At 40.7% G+C, this 20,723-nt stretch overlaps 1 protein-coding gene across 1 annotated transcript; it reads right to left on the bottom strand.

Moving 5' to 3' along the window:
• Nucleotides 1-159: 159 nt before the first annotated feature.
• Nucleotides 160-18,179, bottom strand: LOC106035898 (BPI fold-containing family C protein). The gene is made up of 16 exons (XM_013181014.3): nt 18,043-18,179; nt 15,810-15,930; nt 15,419-15,530; nt 13,836-13,964; nt 12,281-12,436; nt 11,454-11,517; nt 10,613-10,673; nt 9,627-9,718; nt 7,613-7,786; nt 7,372-7,425; nt 5,923-6,093; nt 5,312-5,379; nt 3,676-3,718; nt 2,786-2,849; nt 1,943-2,019; nt 160-578 (listed from the first exon to the last, which is right to left on the bottom strand). Exons 2-16 carry the CDS (start codon nt 15,910-15,912, stop codon nt 537-539), a joined length of 1,410 nt encoding a protein of 469 aa, XP_013036468.2. The 5' UTR covers nt 15,913-15,930; nt 18,043-18,179; the 3' UTR covers nt 160-536.
• Nucleotides 18,180-20,723: the final 2,544 nt, after the last annotated feature.

The raw sequence follows: 20,723 nt of genomic DNA, 5'->3' as shown, positions 1-20,723 counted from the left end.
TTTGCAGCTTTGTTAACATTTATGGTAGTAGTTTAGTTCCCACTGTAGGCAGGACAGTTCCCCATCTGGTGTAGCTCTGGAGAGTGCTCACAACGTATTTAATGCATCACCTTGAAAAGGAAGTTACTTGAGATTATTATAGTCAAAACAGTAGTAGACATGCCTGCCTTAGCTACATTTTGACAATGTACTTTTTCTTCACTTGAGAGACTATAGCATCTTCCAGGAAGTGTGTAGACAAGACTTTATTTCAAGAGAGGCATTAATCTTTTTAAAAACAGTTTTACATCAGATAAACTCCAGAATAAATAATGCCAGGCATGCATCTTGCTTGCCCCTGAGTCTGCTTGTTATCACCCTTGTGAAGCCTAACCATTTCTCCAGATTTCTGAGCACTCCCTCCCACCCCACCAAACCAGGCCACTGCTCTCATCAGGACTCAGGTGAGATGTTTCAGGAGAAGTATACAGTTGTTCAGCCTTCAGAGTCACTTTATTGATTTAAATTCATGCCTAACAAATGGTCACTCTTCTCCTTTAATAGTTGTAGTGAACATCAGTAGAAATCAACACATAGCCCTGCAGGAAGAAGAACAGTCACTGAATGCTATGAATTACAGAATATTTTAGTTATTTATTAAATTCAACTCTATCCTAATGTTAAAAAAAACCAAACAAAAAATACTGAAAACAGTTGAGACTTTTTACTTCCAAGTTCTACTAAACGGTCCTTCAAACTTTCATCGCCTAGTGTGCTATCCCTTTGTGTCATGCTAGCAATGGAAGAGACATCTAAAGATCATCCAGCCTACCCAGGAAAGTTCATTTGAGCCTTGAGGCAGCTAGACAATCATCACAAAGTGGGATTATCTTTTTTTTAAACCTAATTTGAGCCATTTTAGAATTAGTCATGTAATCTAAATTTGCCCTTTGGGCTTCCCCCATTGTCAGTGCATACAGGGCAACAAACCTTCAGAGAGCAGTCCACCACAGTCTAATATACTTATCTCTGAAAAGCATGAAGAACTGTCTTCCTTCCTCTCAACTACAGCCAACAGACTAGAACTGGAAGTGGAGACTATAGAGTTACCTTTTACTTGGGAAACCCATTCACACTGAACAGTTCTCCTGTGTCCTCTCAATTCTCGTTACTGACAAGAAGAGTGACTAGAGAAAGTGAGGTGTGGAATGGGTCCCACAAAACCACTAAAATCCTTCATAATTAGTCTATAAGGTTGTTGGCAACTAGTGTTACCTAAAGCAGTCTCCAAACAATAATTTGTAGGGATTGCATACCAGGCTGCTGCAAGGTACATATTTTTCACTCTTTCTTTGCAACACAATCTTGGCATTTCCTTTTCTGAGTTGTGCTTTGTGCTTAGCAGGTATTGTGTGATTTGGAGAATAACCAGAAGGCAAAGAATATTTCCTGAGAGCTTGCTAACTACTTTTGGTTAATAGTCTCAGCCAATATCAGCAGTTGTTAAAATCCAGTCATACTGTGCACAAAATCAAATTCGGCTCCCTCCCATATTTCAACTATTCCTATTAGATTCAGTAGTAGTGCATGGAAAGTGATAGCTCTAATTTGGTTTGTCAAACTTGAATGAAATGTTATCAAACTTCAATGAAATGTTAAGAGGTAAACCTGTTTTCACACTGAATTGCACCTTCCAAGGCTGAGGAAGCTGTGTGTTTGATCACTCAGTGGTTACGTACGTAATCCAGTTCAAGTTATTAGAAACAAATTTGTCTTTGAGAGGAATAAGACTTTACCATTATAACAGATCTCATTGTAAACAGTAAAAAAAATCTTGTTCTTAAGTAGCAGTAAAAGAAAAAAGATCCAGCAGATTTCTTGTACAAGCAGAAGGTGAATAAGTGCCTAGCTCCGTCACCCCCACAAAAAATTAATAACCTTTTCATAAGTGTCAAAATCTCACCTGTACAATTGTAATATGAGGTCTCGTCAAGGTAACGTTGGCCAAATTGGGAAGAGGGAATCCTTTGGACAGTTTAGCTTAAGAAAAGACAAACAATGATTTAGGGATGCATTAGGAAGATAATAAATACCTGCCCTTCAACAACCTTCTGTTTATTCAGAGATTTAGGTCATTTAAAACAATTAACCTCTTAGCCTTCACAGACAACCCTGGGAGGTAGATACAATGCTCATTTACCAAAGGGGGAAAGAATTATAGGTGCTCTTCTCTTGGCAGTGTTGCAGCCAAATTAAGGCACTTCCTGTTCAATGCATTATCACATACTAACTGATTTGTCCTTAATGACCTGAGGGATTGTCAATACAGCTATAGAATCATTAGAACCTGTTCCCATTTGTCTCCATTAATTAAGGAAGGCAAAGTTCATCCCAGTACAGAGTGCTTGCACAAACCTATGTCTCCCTTTGGGGCCTTAATTAAGATTATATCAGAGGCTAATCTAACAGAGAGGAATACATTTCACACACACTAGCAGCAATCAGGTATACAAACTAGAGACATGCTTCTGTACCGATGCATCAAGGTCACCTTTCATGAGGTAAAGGTGGATGAGTTTCCCAGACCTTATTGCCCTGGACTTCTCTGCTGACACTGCAGAACAGCGCTAGTGAGAGACCATACTTACAGCCCTACAAATCAATCTCCCCATTCCACTGCTTACTGGCTGATGATCATGTCCCAGTGAAGTTAATAGAACTGGCAACTTAAGCAGAAAGGCAGTAGTTCCTACAATCACCCACTCTGCTGGAGGGTTTTTGCTGATGCTTAGAAATGTAGCCTTACCATTAGCTGATGGAATTACTTCAGTCTGTAAGATGTAGGACAGGATGTTCTCCAGAAGTGAGACCTGCCACAAACAAGAAGGCTGAGTTCAGCACCACTTTCTGATAGGAGTAGAATCGTCATGCCCTCATCCTGAATGAGGACTATAGGCCCACATTCAGCTTTTGGCTCTCATTTAGCCCAGAAGGATCTCATGCCTTCAAAGAGATGCAAAGGAAGTGAGATGCAAATTGCAAATAGCTCTCATCATGCTTGGACAACAGTTTAATTTAAAGCAGTCTACTTCCTTTACTTGTGAAACAATGTCACCATTAGCAAAGCAGGACCAAAGTAGTTTTAGTCTTTTCTCCTCACCTACTCAGAACTGAGTGATTGTATTCAGAATGAAATGACTCTCTGGAGGCAGTTTTCCCTGGAAGGCTACAACAGCAGAGTCTCAGGCATCTGAGAATAGTATTTTGGCTCCCATTCCCTATTGTAATTCTGAGCATCTGTGATGAGTGCACACCAACACATGGAGTGCCTCTGCCTCAGTCATGCGTGCAATTGCTTAGACAGCAGCACACTGCTCCCTCTACCGCTACAGTTCAGGTTACTGCTGTGTTACAGGGCTATGATTAGTGATCTTTCAGCTTACTGATAAAATATGATATACCAGTCAGGGGAACTTCAGAATATATCATTTTCAGAAGACTAACTTGCCCCAAAGGAGTACACTTTTTATTAAATCAACAGCAGAGAGGTGGCAGCCAGAAGGTGGGAAAAAAGCTGTCAAGGAATGAAGCCAAATGGTTTAGAAATATAGATGGAATTTAGGCGCTTACTCTTTAGCCTTGATATCATTGATATTCCTGGTTTGCATTTCCTATATGCTTAAACTGTCTGCTTACCTCAAAAAAACCAACGTTGGAATGGGTTAGGGAGAACTGGAGCCTGAGGGAAAGAAGTGAAACAAGATGAGTCACTAGAAAGGATAAACACATTCTCGATGAACAGTCACTGCTTTAGAGCTCTAGGCCTTATGAAGCATCTGTAGAGAGACTTTTGAAGCTATATATTTTACACAGCACATACTGCCTTATCGAGAAAGATGTGGTTTTCTTAGGGCATTGCTGAGCATGCATGCAGGAAGAGTACGCTAGAAGGGCTGTGGCCAGGGACATGTGTACATTCTCCCTCTGTGCTGTGTTTTGGAAATCCTGCTGGTTATTGACTTCACCAACGCCAGCATTAAGGACTTGCAGGCTCTCAGATCTTTTGCAAGGATTTAGGTACATCAGGATAATACTATGGTACAAACCTTTCTAGGGAATGGAAGAATAACTCTGTTCACAGCATGGTGCTGCTGCTGATGGCTGCGTTGCTAATGTCTATTCTTCCAAATTCAAATATTTATTCAGTACATAGTCATGTATCCAAATAATTATTCAAAGTAAGATTTCTAGGTTTCCACAGCACCAGCACCCTAGCTTTCATGGCCAGTTTCCAGCACATTTCAGACTTTTTTCTCTGAATATTGCTGAAAAAAAAATATACTAATGACACTATTATCCTTACATTCCTAACATCTGTATCCTGGGAGAATCTGCATATTTATAACCCTATAACTATCTTTCCCAAAGGATTTTTTTTTGTGAAATAAGGGTCTCAATTCCCAGTTATGAGGTTGTGGTATACAGAACTTCTCTCTGTAAAATGACATGCTAGATTTCTAAGTGCCCAAGCCATCTCTGGCTTTCTGAAGCCTGAAGCTTGGGAATTGCAGTGCCTGAGTTGGAGCATCTCTGCTATGAGAATATTAATGTAGGGGAAACTGCAGGGGTCCAGGTTCTTTTCCGTGTCCTGGACCCCTCTGCACAGGTGAGCTAGAAAGCAATTGCATCTTACTAGCTGGAAAGGGATGAGGGAAGGTCTCAAGTATTTTATGGTAATCATAACTACCTTGGATGCTTCATTTATGTAGCTCAGAGGGGACAGAAGATGTCAGGAGCAGAGAAGTGCAATGAAATTACTATAGGTCCTGCATCAGTCCACAGCTGGTGGGCAGTCCCCTGGGGACCATGGCAATTGTCACAGAAAAACTTCCTGAGTGATCTAAGCTGTGCAAGTACAGACACAGAGAATTAGAGAATCACAGCTAGATCTTCAAGACAAAAATCTGTGCAAGTGATTTTAGACTAAACTGAGATACTAAACCAGCTCTCTAGAATGACTAGTTTGTTACATTCATTATTTGCTCTAGTCATAGCAACCACATTGCCTAAGGCTGAGAAAGTCTGTCCAGCTCAGATAAGTGAAGTTTACCAAGGATTCAAGAGAAGCAGCAGATCCTTAACCTATCACCAAGCATGAAGAAAAATACAGAAGTGCAAACCTTTCTCCTGAGGGAGTTCCTACAGATGAACTCACTAGGGAACTACATTCATTAAATTATGGTTATCTGGCCATGTGTCTAAACTGCTAATGCTGGGATTGCTAGCCCTATTTTCCAAACAGGCTCAGGCCGTCCTGCCCCTGTTGAATTACCTGTTCAGACAGAGTGAGCCCATCAATTTCCGGTTGAATATATTCAGAGCAATGCTGGTGTTGGCTGCCTGCAGAAGAAAGAGACCATGGGTTGCCAGACATAGAAAATGGGACCCTTGCTGGAAATTCATCACAAATGCAGAAACATTTTCCTGGTTGTACACAGAAGTGTTTCACAGAGCTGGAGTTTCTCTGTAGTCAATGGCCCATGCGAGGTTGCATGCAGTAAGTTTCTGCTTGTCTGAATAGCACTGACAAGCACTGAAGTGGGTAATGAGATTTCACTAATCAAAATCATTTTCAGATAAATGAGCAAAGTGCCATGAGATATGACTGTTCATGCTTGCAGAACAATCATTCTGAAGAAGAAATCTTTGGTTAATCAGAATCACTATTTATTTCTATTTTCATTTGCCTATAGGAAAGAGTTCTTCCCCATAAAAGTTTCCTGTAGGTTAGTGTGGCCATACAACACCACCTGTGACTAAAGGGAATTTGCATGTTTAAGTATTAAAAATCTGGTACTTGGTTTCTTATACAGAGTTTTAACAGAAGGAAGGAACAAACATATTTAGCCCTGAGTTAAGTGTCATTTTGTTTCTTGTACTTACTATGTTCATTGTGAACAGTGACTGGGTGGTTGAGTCTGGCAGAACAGCAAACACCTCCATGGATCCCTGAATCTCTAGAGTAAAGGAATCCTGCTGCAAGCTGATGAGAGGTGTTTCAGTAGCCATTAGCTTCAACATCACTGGATATGGTGTTACTGAATATTTGGCTACCTGTAAGGTTCCAAGGCAAATCCAAAAAAAAAGAAATGCTTGTAGAACAGGTCAGAATATTACAATTTCTAATTCTTGAAGTGATCACTTTGAAGTAGTTCTTTGAGATGAGGTTAAGAACAGCTGCTAACAAGATTCTTTCATGCAAGCAGGAAATAGAAAACTGTGGTGATAAATCAATAATCTTGGCTAACAGGGATGCAGTAGAAAGTTCTTTCCACTCTAAGAATACTTTTTTTCTCTATGCTGGTTTGAAAGAAATTAGTTTGTGAACACAGGAAAGGAATGGAGCATAAATGTGACATTTAAGTGACAATAAAGGAGTTCAGGAGTCATTAATTCACTTTGAGATTAATTTATCTCATGAGATGGGTTCCTGCTCTGGACTGTTCCCTGAGGAGCCGCACTCTGTCCCTTGCCTAAGGAATGAGTAGGTTCACCAAGTTCATTAGTTAGAATAAGGGGGTGGGATAGTAGCATCAATGCTCATGGCATTATATGAAGACCATATGACAATTGCCCTGCAATTTTAGATTTCTGAGGAAGGAACCTGAAATCATCCAGGAAACAAACAAGGATGTGAAGTTCTTGGAACTGTGAGTCCGATTTGATCCACCCGTGGCATTCAAGAGCTAGGGTCTCTTATGCTCATTTTTGGTTTCTCATTTTGTCTAGGAATTCTGGTAGAAGCCATGCATGCTTACACCATCTTTCCTGTTATGTTCATCTTCTCCATGTGAAATAAATTGAAACCCTGTACACCTGCCTTGTCTTTCCCGTAGATGTGATGTTACCTGCCCATCTGTTAGCATGTTTTCCTGCACATGGCCACTAGAGTCCCTTCCTGGGTCTTTACTGGATTGCTTTCTGCTAGTCAGTCACAGGCTAACAGTGAAGCAAAGGCAATTGCACAAGTTTTGGGAGGAGAAAGGAGCTATTTCTGAGCTGAGGCCCCACCTCTCAAAGAGAGACTCATGACGAAGCTTTTTCCTGCCCAGGGCTGGTTTGAGGTGGGAACAGCTGTAGCTTTGGCATAGCGTCCAGAGTAAAGATCGATGCACAAGATTATGGATTAAGTTTGGTAACAGCACAAGTCATTCAATTTGTTGTGGAGGCGAGAAGTGACAAGGCCCATCTGCTCTGCTGTTACCATGCATACATACGTCCACTTCCCCAGTGGAAGATTCTGACTGGTGCTATAAGGCCTTTGGGATACACCAGTGTCCAACACCTACATCGGGCAGTTTTCTATGTATTTGTGAAAGTACTGGTACTCACCTCAGGGATGATACTGCCAAATATCTCTGTGCTTATATTAAAATAACTGCAAGTCTAGAAAAAAAAGAGAAGAAATTAAATGAGTTAACAAGGGGCACGCTTCATAGTGAGGTGCACTTCATAGATCAGGACTTTACAGCCCAATTAGTAGCCCAATCTGCCTCATGCTGACAACTGGCAGGTGAAAGCCCCATCTTGAACAACCTGAGCTAGTCTGACTCTGTTCCTGTCTCCTACTCACCTCTTCTGCAATCGTTATGTTGAAGGCCCCTGCTGTGTAGTAAGCAAATGAGGAAGTCTGAAAGAAATACTCAGAGAAAGCAAGGTTGAGCATGGAGTCTCTTTGGTCTGGGATGGTGAAGGGAGCTGCTGCATAGGGAGGGTCAGTATAATTTCCAGCTGGGTAGATTATCCCCTGAAAGATATTCAGAGATGAAAAAAAGTCAGTCAAAACATGGCTTTGAAGTGACTGCAGACAATTAATTGCTACTTTCCTCTCCCTTGCATAAGCTGTTCATTTTGTGTAGAAAGAAGTACACAGGACTTGTAGTACACCCTGGAGCCCTAGTGCTTTCAAGCAGGCTGTGAAGACAAATTACAGAGATTGGACACCTTCACAGATGACATCTGAGACCTATCTTTTGAGATGCTGATCACCTACTGAAGACAGTCTACCAACTCAGAAAACACAATTAAGACCTTACCTATTGAATGAGTAAGGCTCCTTCTTATTGAAAAGCCTTACTTTATCCTTTCCCCACCTCTAAGAATTTAGACCTGAGAACTGTTGTCCAGAGCTAGCCAATGGCCTTAATTTCAAGATGGATCTCTAGAATTACAGAGGCATTCCTAGGTCACAATCAACACCTTATTCTACTGAGAATGAAGTAGGGTGTTCAGACAAAATGTGCAAGAGAAAAAGTTATGTCAAACAATCCTAAAAAACATTTGTCTTCTGCAGCACCCGTGATGCCAGCCAAAGCTCACAGATCTAATAATTCCAAATACATCAAGATGAAACGAACAAGTAAAACTAATTTAAAGTGAGGCAAGTACTCAGATTAAGATTTTTTTTTTATATCCCTTTTCTCATTTCCTCCTTTGTTTCATCTCAAGTGTATTCTGTGTGTCTGTATTTTCCTCAACTATTGCCCATCTATCTTTAAGTTTCCTGTTACTTTCTAAGGGTTGTCAACATGCTTGTAATCAACATGCTTATAAAGTGCTGAGTCTCTTTGCCCATGACCTCCCCAGTCAACCCTCACTTGCTCGATTTAGCAGCTGCTGGCTTTATCTGTTTTCCCCATGTTGCCTCTTCTGTGGGATAATAGCTCTTGCAGACACCCATGACTTTACCTCTTTGGTCTGACTCAAATCTCTACATAAAATCTAGTCACCAAAATACCGAGAAGAACTTGGCAAACATTCTGTGGCTGCTGCCAAGAACAGTCTCTACCACACTGATACTGGCTTATTGTTCCCTTGTGTTCCTGTCTTTTATTTTCCTGTTGTCACTAAGTTCTTATAAATTAAGTATAAACAATAGACAAGACTGTCTTTTTGTTCTGTGTTTAGAGCACCTAGCGTAAGGCATCTTGAACTTAATCAAGCATCTCAGATACTATGACCATAACTACCTTCAGCCAAGTCACCTTACCCAGAATGGCAGTAAAGACATTCTAGAGTCAGAAACTAGTCTATTTTTTTGTCTAAATACATAAGGAGACCTTTTCCTTTAGTTTAAAGAAACTTTCAAGCCTTCAAACTCAGGAGCATGCCTTGGACTTGCACTCTTTTTCAAGTGTCTTCTCTCTTTCCATTCTGTGTGGGAGAGGCTCATTTCCTGCTTCTATAGTCTTGCTATTTCTTTTTTCACCTGGCAGCATACTCATCTAGTTAGTGCAAAGTGTAGAAATCTTCCCCTGACTGATAGAGCAAATAAGTGCCAGATGTTAATCAACAGTGAGAGAAGGATGAATGAATTCCTCTTTGAATACTTTTCTCCTTTCTTTTTTCTTAACTTGCTTAGTCAACTTTTTATCACTATTTTCTATAACCAAGTCAACAGCAGTTAAAAAGAAATATTTTTTGAATAATTCATTTTACAACAGACTTGTTAAAAATATTACAATAACAAATGCAGTAGTGCTTAGTGTTTTAGTGTTCAGAACAGCAGGCATCTTCATCTTAGAAAGAGGATCATACAATAACAAAAAAAATCCACCAATATTGGCAAAAGCACAACAGGCAATTACCTTTAAGTCCAGGTCAATGTATGGTCGGAATACTGCTGGCAAGCTATTTAAGGAGTAGTCTATTTCAGCCAAATCATCAATCGGCATTAGGACTATAAAGGTGGTAGATAAAGAAAAATACCCAATATTATAAAAGCACAGAAAGAATTTTGTGTGTATTAAAACTAAGTCAGTTCCTGAAAGAGAATGATACATGTTGTTTCAGTGGGTAGGGAAGAGCGCAACCAGGGACATCCTAACACATATTCCAACCTCAAACTTGATCTTTCTACTAGCACTTTCTTCAAAGCATCTTCTTAAATTTGTCTAATGTTTTCCCATTGGGGAAAAGTGAATTTAGTCTAACCAAATGGAAAAGGAAGCGGCCATAGTATTACTTCAGGGCTGGGTTCTCCTGTTAAGCAGTTTGAGGGCATCCAGGGCATCCAAAGTGCCTCTAATCTGCAAATACTTTCCCAGAAAAGGTGGGTGCATCATCATCTGTTTAAGTACTTGTGTTTTGCAGATTGTATCTGCTCAACAGTTTGAGTGCCTCTTGCAAATCTAATGTTTAATATATATATATATATATAAATAAAAAAGGAGCTTTATTTTTCTTTTACCAAGTAAGACCTAAATTTCCAGGCAGGCTAAGAGAGCAGGCTTCAGATTGTCAAGTGCTACATGCACAGGAGGAGTCACAGCATGAAGGGAAGGAAAAACTGCCTTATCAGTGCTGTGTGGCATTTCCGACATCAAAAGTACAGCCTGGCACATTTGCAAGTTAAGAATAGCTCATAAGTCCTTGGCTTCTCAGAAATGTCATTTTCATGTCCAAGTATCACTCCTTTTATTCACCTGTGGTCCTCTAAGAAAAGGAGCTGACAGAATGTGGGGACTGATACTGCTCCTGGAGGCTTTGTTAGCCAGCTGCTGTTAAGGAAGCTACAGAGTTTCACTGAATAGAAAATAAAAGGCAGAAGGAAAACATATCACTGGGGACTCACCATTCAGTGACTGAAGGTCTTCATTTATCAACTGGATTCCAGATCTGATGTTGGGACAAGACTGTATAAAAGCACACTCAGGTTATGGACTGATTAGCATGGAACTGTATGCACCTCTTAGCTGTGTGCTAGCAAGTCTGTCTACATACGTGACATACACTGCAGCATTTGTCAAAACATCTAAGCTTGCTTTTCTTCAGCTAACTGGTTCCCCATGGTATCTATTCCATGCAAGGTAAGCACGTCTTGTGTTAGACCTGCCTTAAGACAGGTAAGTGGGAAGTTGCTAAAAGCAGCCTGATGGGGGTGACAAAACCACAGCCTTAAGTAGTGTGAGAAGGAGACAGATCTCACACGGGTCTCACAGCAGAGATCCTTGTCCTGGGGCCGAATGACACCTGCCTCAAGCTCTGCCTCCTCACAGACGGGCGGGTTGCCATCAGAACTACTCACTTGTTTGATACTATGAGGTTTAGGTAAGTCATACTGTCAGGTGACATACTACAGGATCTGTGTCACCCAATACGTTTTACTTCCTGAGTATGAAAATTTCCCAATAACCAGAATGCATATGTACACATGCACAGACTTATTTGCATTGGAACAGGAAAATAACCGCACATTCTGGCCTTGGTTGAGCTTACCCCTAGATCAGTCGGTATCTCAGCCATGAACTCAACACTATCTCAAAGTGTTTCTGGCCGGCAAAGTGATGACTATGCTGACCAGACCAGAATCAGACTCCATTATTTTTCTAGTTCTGCCTTTGTCAAGTTCCCAGTGCTGACTTGTGAAAGTGATATTCCTTACACCCCTCCCCTACACAATCTGAAAGGCTTACATTAGTGGCCAAACTCCTGTGAATGGGTTTCTTCAGATACTTGATAAAGAAGTTATGCAGGAAGCTACAGGAGAAGAAAAAAGCAATTCATGGGTCAAGTACTCCAGTCATTAACAGGAAATCAGATCTCTGCAGAACAGAGTTTTTAATGGCTTCCAAGTGCGATACTCTAGCACATGTAGGAGCTTTCTGAAGTGAGCCACCACTTAAAAGATCATTTCACCACTAGGCACCTCAGTGATTAGACTAGGTAGATGAAGTTTCATCTTTACGAAAAGATTCTTTACATTGCCACCATCACATATGTACAAAAACAGAATAAACGTTCTGTTCTAGAGACTTCCACTGCAAGTAAAAAACAACAAAAACAGAAGAACAAAACCATGTGACGAGCTGTATTCAGAAAGTGACAGAAGTACAAGAAAACAATGAGATCATGTTGCACAGGTTTATAACCAGAGGCACAACAGACAGCAGTCTGGTTCTGTTCGGTTTTTATAGCATTCTGACTAGAAGTACAGAAAGCACAGTACAAGCATGTAACTTCTACCTAGAGCTGAACATTAGAGCAGTATTTGGAAAGAACTGTGTCAAAGAAGCACAAGGGATTGTATGATCTGACCAAAACTGCTGTATTTATTCTCTACTCAAATGACAGGGGGCACAAATAAAAGAACAAAGGTCAAACTTTGCCATTTGAACACAGGATTAGTTTCCTGATTCTCACTTGTGGTGGCTATAGACACCTAAAAGCAGTTTTGGGTGTCTTTGTGCCATTCACTGACAGTTATTTTCTCCCAGCATGTATACAGATCTCTTGCACTTACCCGCTTTTTCCATTCAACTTGATGTCTATATCACCAGAAGTTGTCCGGCAGCTGGTAAGTGATATTGAAGTATGGCCTGTATTATCCAGGGGTGTTGAAAAGATTGCAGTAACAAACACCTTGGAAATGTACACTGTGCTTCTTCCACTGTCTCTGCTGCATAAAGTAAAAATACATAAAAACTGTAAAACCTATTTTAGCGAACATTTTAGACTCATTAACTCTCAAATGGACTCTTTGCTTTCCACTGAAGTTGTTTATCTGAATACTTTACTGTGTTGCTCATAGAAAAAAATAGACGAAGGGTCAGTAAAGAATCAAGTATTCTATGCAGATTTTCTCGCTAGGAGTTCTGGAAAATTCTGCATTTGGAAGAGTATATAATTCACTATTTTAATATACTTTGTTCTAGTAACAAGACATGCCCACAGATGAGGTAACTGGGTTACATCTATTAAAGGACGGAGTAAGAGAGCTGTACTGCCATCTCACCTGTTGCTATATGGGGATGTTCCATGCAAACCCATTTCAGGGCCTGGAGTGCCCTAGTGTGCTCTGTGGCCTCCTCCCCACCACCCTCCCAGGGGTTTGGCAGCTCACACTCAAGACCAGCCCCAACATAACAAAGATGTGTTATTTTGGATCAACCTGTTCATAGCTTGGTTGAGAGGAACACCTCACTGAGAGTCTCTACCCTTCGTTTGTGAGTTGCACTGAAGCTCATGCCTTTGCTTGAGCTATGTTGCAGGTACACCAATGTACAACCTCATTCCTCATTAATCCTGATGGTGCTTTGCTGGCTTGACTTGCTGTCTTTGCTTCAGCCCTGCCTCATCACTATGGACTGGCTTGGCAATCTGAACTGGTGGCTGATGCTGATCACTGCCACTGACAGGCTCTGCTGAAGTGTTTTGGGCATTCGCTAGTGAAGGCACTGCCCCTCCTGCTGTGCCCTCAGCCTCAGCTCCCAGGTCTCCTGCCCTCACGCAGCAGCCAGCCCACCCTGTCCCTGACAGCAGAAGCTCCAAACTGCAGCAACTCAGTCAGTTTAGCAATATAGGTAATGGAAGCTGTGAAGAAAGATGAGGAAGGATTTCTCTTCTGAAGCCACCTACAACTGGGAAGGTGTGGAGACTGCTCTAAGGATATTGCCATTTGCTTGTCCCTTCTCCATCAACTTCTGAGCTGCATTGCCTGGAGGCACAGCACAGGATTTCTAACAGTGCAGCTGCACTTGAAATACGCAAAGTTTTATTGTACTGGACCACAATCCAGTTTTTCTAGATGTGTCATTAGCTGTCAGACAGGACATTCAGCTAGAACCTCTATCCTTTACTATTTGCAGAGGTGCTCCTCAGCCATGGGCTCAGTATATGAATGGGCAGGAGCTGCCTCCCAGCAGCAGCCCTGTTGGTGAGGACCAATCCATTACTGGGTTTCTGCTCTCAGCTGTTAAAGAGCATCTTTGCCATGAAGAGATCACAAGACAAACTAATCTTTGCTTTTTGATATTCTTCATCAAGAAAAATCCCAGGACACATGAGGCTGTACGTACAACATCCAGGTCCTTATGTTCCAGTTCATATCAACTGTTAGAGAAGCATTTCCAATCACCAGTTTTATCCCAGTCCTGGGCATGAGGGAGATGGAAGCACTGGGGAATTCAACAGCAGCAACTCGTATTCTAGAGCATGAGGGAGATACAGGGGAGAAAAAGAAAAATGCATATTTCAAGAGTCAGGATGAACATAAAACAAGATTCAAGTTTAAGTCAAACGCAAACTGCCCCCAGAGGGAATGAAATGGTAGGATGTCAGGATAACTTTGACTCCAAGTATCACAACTCTATATTGAACAACTTTTTCTAGTTCTTGCTTTCATGAATTACGTTCTCTTAGAACTCATTTTCTAGTAAGACTACTTCCTTCATTAATATCAAATCTATTTTCTGTAGCATTATGGAAGCATCCAGTCACAGTTTACTGTACTTCAACTGGTAAGTAAACAATTGAAATGCAATTATCGTAGTATTCATTCAACAATAGGCATAGCCATAAATTGAACTCTCTACTCAACTTTACTCGAAGTTGCTGCTAAATTCATGTAATTTCAGCTGTCATTTGATTTATTCCTGTCTAGCTTGTACTTTTTCAGGCTACAATAACTGCCACTCCACTCTTACATTGTAATGTAGCTTTACAGTCACTTAGCGCAAATCAGTCATTAAGGCAAATTGGTTAAGTGCTGAACAATCAGCAAGGCACCTAATGAACTTAGTAACCCTAAACTAAATACTTAAGTGTAATATCTAGACACTGACCTATGTGTTTGTGCATGAGGACCCCAAATATTCTGCAGCTTTTCCCATTTTACTATTTCAAATCACGCAGTATTTCTGCATCTCTTGTGCATCTTAAGGCTGGCTGCCTTAGAGAGACTTGGCATCTGCTATGTGGTATGTGTACTGGTGTTCAGAATCATACTACAGAGTGCGATAATTTATTCGGGTGGAAGTCCTGGTGGTTCCAGCAAGTACAGCTACCAACAAGCACAATACAGTGCTGATGTCCTTTCTTCCAGCAGCTGTTCCAGGGAGTCTAACTCCAGTGACAAAACTGGAGGGGACAGCTACCTGGACCAGTAGCTAAGTTATGCTGTGCAGGAATTTAAGATCCATTCTCATAGATGTATTCATGATCTGCAGCTAATTCTGATCCAGCTTCCCCTCTACTCCAACCACCTGGAAGCTGGATGTCTGGTGTAAGCTGTTTCTCTGGGCTTCCTCTGTGGTCAGCGTAGAAACATTAACACCTGCAGAGGACATTTAATCTCATCCTAAAATAGGTGTCTAAACCATAGGTGTAACCGCCCTCCAGGTATGTGAATCTTTCTCAGCTGATCATTGCAAGTTCTTAGCTGACTAAGATAGACCAGATAATTTTATCTGAACAGAAATTAATCAAGAGCTTTCGCTTTGCCTTCATCAGGGTTTGAATGAAAGTCACACGTGTCTTCCTTTAAGTGATAGTTAACATAAAACACATCAACATTCCCATTATAATGCATGCACAGTGCTAAATATAGCAGTAGCATCTAACTTTTGTATTAGAAAGCATATTTTGAAGGATTGTTACTTACCTTGAGATGTTGTATTTGACATTACCAAGCCCAAATTTCTCATATCCAGTCAAATCAGGGAAACGTTCCTTCTCCATATTCTTCTTCAGGATCTCCAGCCCAACCTCCTTGGCTACAGGATGAAAGTGGTAGTTCAGTTACCTTTGATACTGGCAGTGGGTTTATATTTATGTGCTACCAGTGTAGGAGACTTTAAAACAATGCTTGCTTCTATTTGATGGGAATTTGACGCAGGAATGCATTATTGTGCTCTTAAGACGTCCTTCAGACTTTCTTCTCTTTACCACCTGTGACCAGCTCATTTCCTCCCGCTGCCTTTACTACTAAAGATGCTCATCATATCAGGATTAAATGCAGTATCACCACATGCTTCTGAAAACAGCACACATACCGTACTCCAGGCCCTTCTGGGTGAGCCTCACTTTGACTCCAGGGTTGGCTTTGAGTTGCACACAGACCAAACTTAAGAGGAGGAGAGAACAGCAAACCTTCATCTTTGTTTTTCAAAGGACCTGTTAAGAAATATTTGTAATGGTAGTAGAAGTTCATGCTGTGCTGTGTGTGGCCATACTCCCTCTTCCCCCACAGAGCAAGCTGTTCTGACACCAGCTTTCCCTCCAGAATGAATAAAGTGAAAAACCCAGCAACCACAGCAGAGGAAGCATTCTCCTCAGGGCATAGGAGAAGTGTCAAATTATTCACTGCAGCAGGGATACATCCACCTGGACAAACTCTGTTGGAAGGGAGGTCACATTGAATTTTTAGGCTGTATTTTTTTTTTCCTCCAATTAGTGAAATAAGAACCTTATTTTTCCCAAAAGTTCAGAGCTCTCAGTGCTTGCTGGTGAATCAACAGGTATCACTGGTCTTAACATTTTGGAAAAACCCATCGGGTTATTTAGTTATAAACATAGATCCCCCACCTTAGGAACAATTTATTAAGATGTTAGTCACAGTTTTGAAAAGCCCTGTATGACCCCTCTGGCAGTCAACTAAAGAAAACAATTTGTGCCAGCAGGCAGTGTTTTCATGTTAATAAATGCATTAAGTTTTACCCCAAAAAATCTCCTCGCAAACTTCATGGTTAAATGGACATTTATTTTTGCTCTTTTCATTCCTGTTAAATAACTTCTGGCCTGTGTTAGGGCTTGTATTTCTTATCCTAAGCTTCTGTGGGATTTTTTTTTTTATGTATTGTGGGAAACTAGGAAAATGATGCAATAAATGCATCAGTTTTATCTGTTATTTTGGTCATGACACCATTAATTTTTTTAATAGTATCGAACATCATGACCTAGCTTCTCAAACTGGTTGTTTTGGACCTCTTTAAACATGCAGTCTGGGTACTTGATCATGCTTTTCCCCACTTTTTTTTTTACTTGAGATTTCAATACTCTTGTCTACAGCATGCTGTATCCTCATTTTCCATTCATAAATAAGGACATCCATGTTCAAAGTATCTTATAAAACCAAATGAATGACAGCAAAATAAGTGCCTTTGACAATAATTTACATATTATTGCTGGTGATTTGTTCTGCTTAATTTGTTCGGGCTTATCAGTAACGGACTCTGTTCTTTAATCATTTCCGCTCACAAAATTTTAAGGGGATACTTACAGCTGGGGACAGTAACCTTAACCTACTGTCCAGGACAAAAAAAATCTTTCACAGAAGGTTGTCTTTCCCTAGAACACTTGCATAGGACTGGTCTTATTTAATTAGAGCCATTTAAAAGTTAGGCCTCTTATCTAGGACCATCATCTTTACAGCGTAGAGGGATACAGCCTACAGTAAAGCAAGTCGCCCTGTTGGAGATGTTTAGCTTCCTCCTGTGACTACAGAATTCAATGTCCCTCTGACGAGGTCAAGGTAGGTAACCTAAACTTATGCTAGCTTCATATATATATACACACACACACATGATATGATCATGGCCCACCATTTCTCCTCAGTAATTTTCAGTTTCTCTGTGTGATTTACGACAGAGTGGTAAACTAGCAAAGCTAATTCCCACTCTAGGGAATTTCATGACATGATTTAAAATCAGATGGAGCTATGCTGCATGAGCCACAAGCTGCATGTAGTGTGAAAGTCAGAAACTGTTGCTGCGAGCAGTCTCCCGGCAGGAGTGGGCAACCACTGTTGTAGAGCTGGGATGAAGCCATCTATAAGCAGACAACAGCACTCTCCCTTAACACCTGAAAAAGGCGTTTGGGTGTTGCTGTATTAACTATTTTAACTATCTATTAAAGATAATAATATACCTCAAAACTTTAAAAGAATTTCAGTCATGATCACCATTTAAGCAAGCTGCAAAATTATAATATAACATTAGCTTAACTTTACTGTAACAGACAGTTTTAAATAACCCCACAGAACACCCTTGCCTTTTGGTAACACTAGTATTTTCTTTTCAATATCAATCGACAGAAATCAAGAGGCAAAAGAAACATATGCTTAACATGTATGACTGAAACAAAATGCTGGAAGGAAATGTGTTTTCTGTGTAGGCAGAGTTCTCATAGTTTAAAATCCCAGAATTTTGCCAGATTTAGTCACATCTATCCCTTCCCAACAAGAGCGCTTCAAAACAAAGAGCAATCACAAAATATTTGTTACCATACCTCTCCTCTGAAAGCTGAAAAGAGAAGCTTTGCTGTACCAGACCACAGGGCTGAGGGCGCTGCAAGGAAAACAGTCTGCAGCCCCAACCCTGTCTTTTAAAGGAAAGAGCTGAGAGGCTGAAGACAGCCAGTTGCTGCCATCTTTAGCAGTATCACACAGGGAGGGGTCTCTTGGGTAATCATGTCCTGAACTACTTTGGGTGTCACAGGTAAAATCTATCACTCTAATTTAATTTAGGGACTAACCGGAGGGCAGTGTAAACTGTAGGGTGGGGGTCTCAGACGCCAGGATGCTGAGATCAGGGTAGTGTGCTGTTTTCTTGTGGTATGCCGTTTTCTGTGCTGGCTTTTCAGATGGACTTGAGAGGATACTCTAGTGGAAACTATTCCAGTAGTTCCACAAAACTAATACTCATAACAAGGAATGAAATAAGTAAGTGTGCTATTGCTAGGAAAAACAGATGGAAACAACTGTCTAGGCCCACCTGTTCTGAAATTGCTCAGGATACAGAAAACCATAAATTATATAGTTTTTATACTATTCCGTATGTATAATTTAGTGTATATCTATAGTGTAAATACATAGTGTCAAGTCCTTGCAGACAACATTTTCTATTTCTTCTGGTTGCCTATCCTTCAGCTGACCAGTACTACTTGGCTTGTGAAAGAGGTGATTTAATCAATTAGCTTGCATGTAAGCCAAGCTAATTCCCTCAGGCATGGAGCACTTTGCTGGACAATCTGAGTCACTTCATTGTGCAATCGTGAATAGAAAAGGGGAGAGACATTTGTCAGTCAGTCAACAACTACTCATACTATACACAGTTCCATCATTCACTGCAGGCAGTACATGCATAATCATTCCATTATTTATACCTCTGGCAACCGAGGATGAATAAAAATCACAACACCGTTTACATAAACCTCTCCTTTAACTTTTTTGTACAAGTCTCACAGTTCCTTCAGAGCAAAGAAAAAGCTCCACAATTTCCATCCGCATAGATCTCCAAGATTTACAAACAACTGTATTGCCTAAAAACTATCTCAGCTTATCCTCTTCATATCCTTTTAACATTTTATGGTTCTTCTAATGGAGTACCACCTGGTTCAGATAAAACTTTCAGCAAAAGTTAATAAAGAAAAACTAAGGCATCTAGAACAGTTTCATCATTTCTTTCTACAAACATACCAGTAAAAGCCAAATATCTGCTCACAAATATATTCAGATCACATATTCAAATATGCTGCAAATTGTTTCTAAATCCAAACTTCTCACCTTTCAAGGCATTAGAAAGAGGCTCTGTGAGGAATATTTTATTTTGATTTTCCATATTGAGCCATCAAGCATTTATTTCAATCTATATGTTAATGGAGATTGCAATCCTTTTTACCCAATATACAGGAAACCCAATGAGCTTATCAGCATGGCAGTCAATGGAGGCTTGTTGCTGCATCTCTGCAGATCACTCTGGCTTTGCATGATTCCAGTTGCTGCCTCTAGCTTGGTGCTCCAGCAGTCCCTCTTCCCTGGCTCCCTAATTCTCCCCTTTCTCTATGCTCTCTAGTCTGCAGCACATTGAAGCACATGTATCTTTTCCCTTGTTCTGTCAACTGGGAAATAAGACCAGATCAAAAATGGTGTACTGACCAGTAGGTAAGTACAGGATGATATGGCAGAACTGTTGGTATATTCAGCGTCCTCTTTAGTCCTCAGAGAAACAATTGCTTTATCACTTTGTGAACAAAAGTCACAGGCCTAGGGCTTAAGGGGCAGCATCACACTAAGGCATGGCTCTGGTTTGCAAAGGCCCATCCAGCCATGGCACTCAGTCTGTACTGGAGAACATGTCCCATTGGAAGAGGGAAGAGATGGGCACCAGGGCGTTAGTTCTTTTTTTCCCCTGTCTCATGAATCCTCCCCCAAACAGGCAGAAAGAAGTGTCTGGAGCAATGAGGGACACTAAACTATTTTAAAACCTCGATTTCTTTTGAGTTCTTTTCTTCTATTTATTTTATAGTCACTCTTCTCCTACCATAGAATACAATGAACTGGAAGTCCTGTAGTGATTTACTACTGTTAGGTTTCAGGATGCTTTTTTTTTTTTTTTTCCAGTAAAAAAACTGTAGCAGCCAGCTAGATACATAAACTGATACAGAGAAAAATCAACCCTTGGCCACATTTCTGTCCTAAGCTGGAACAGTACTTTCTGTAGTGTGACATTCATAGACTAGTTTTTCTTTCCATGCACTTTTACTATCTCCTGGTTACATCTCTACAGTGACATTAACATAGGACAAAATAAACTTTCCAGCTCCATTTTAGAAATAGGAGAGCTATAGAATTATGTGGAGATTGATATCCTTAAAGAGCTGCAGCTACTCACAAACAAGGAAAAGCTGCTGGATGATGTTAAATCAAGGACAGCCTTGGCTGCAATGAGCATGAGGCTGGAGTTTCAGATCCTGAGAGGAGTAAGCAAGACAAAGAACAGAATTACAGCTGTAGACTTCAGATGTGCAGATTTCAGGAGCCTGCTTGGCAGGATCTGTGGGAAATTGCCCTGGAGAGCAGAGGCCCAGAAGAGCTGGCTAATCTTCAAGGACAACCTCCTCAGAGCACAAGAACAGTCCATTGCAATGTTCAGACAGTTAAGCAAGTGTGGCAGAAGGCCAGAGTGGAC

The sequence above is a fragment of the Anser cygnoides genome, chromosome 1 (assembly GCF_040182565.1).
Source record: "Anser cygnoides isolate HZ-2024a breed goose chromosome 1, Taihu_goose_T2T_genome, whole genome shotgun sequence".
Classification (NCBI taxonomy): domain Eukaryota; kingdom Metazoa; phylum Chordata; class Aves; order Anseriformes; family Anatidae; genus Anser; species Anser cygnoides.
The sequence above is the reverse complement of the archived record's forward strand: the minus strand, read 5'-3'. Positions and strand labels throughout refer to the sequence as shown.

Excerpts from the sequence above, each read along its gene's own strand:
- LOC106035898 (XM_013181014.3), bottom strand. The coding sequence starts at position 15,912 with ATGAAGGTTTGCTGTTCTCTCCTCCTCTTAAGTTTGGTCTGTGTGCAA. Across the intron at positions 11,518-12,280 it reads AAGTTGAATGGAAAAAGCGG|CTTCCTGCATAACTTCTTTA; the intron begins GTAAGTGCAAGA and ends CTTCTCCTGTAG. Across the intron at positions 2,850-3,675 it reads CCAACGTTGGTTTTTTTGAG|GTCTCACTTCTGGAGAACAT; the intron begins GTAAGCAGACAG and ends TGTTTGTGGCAG.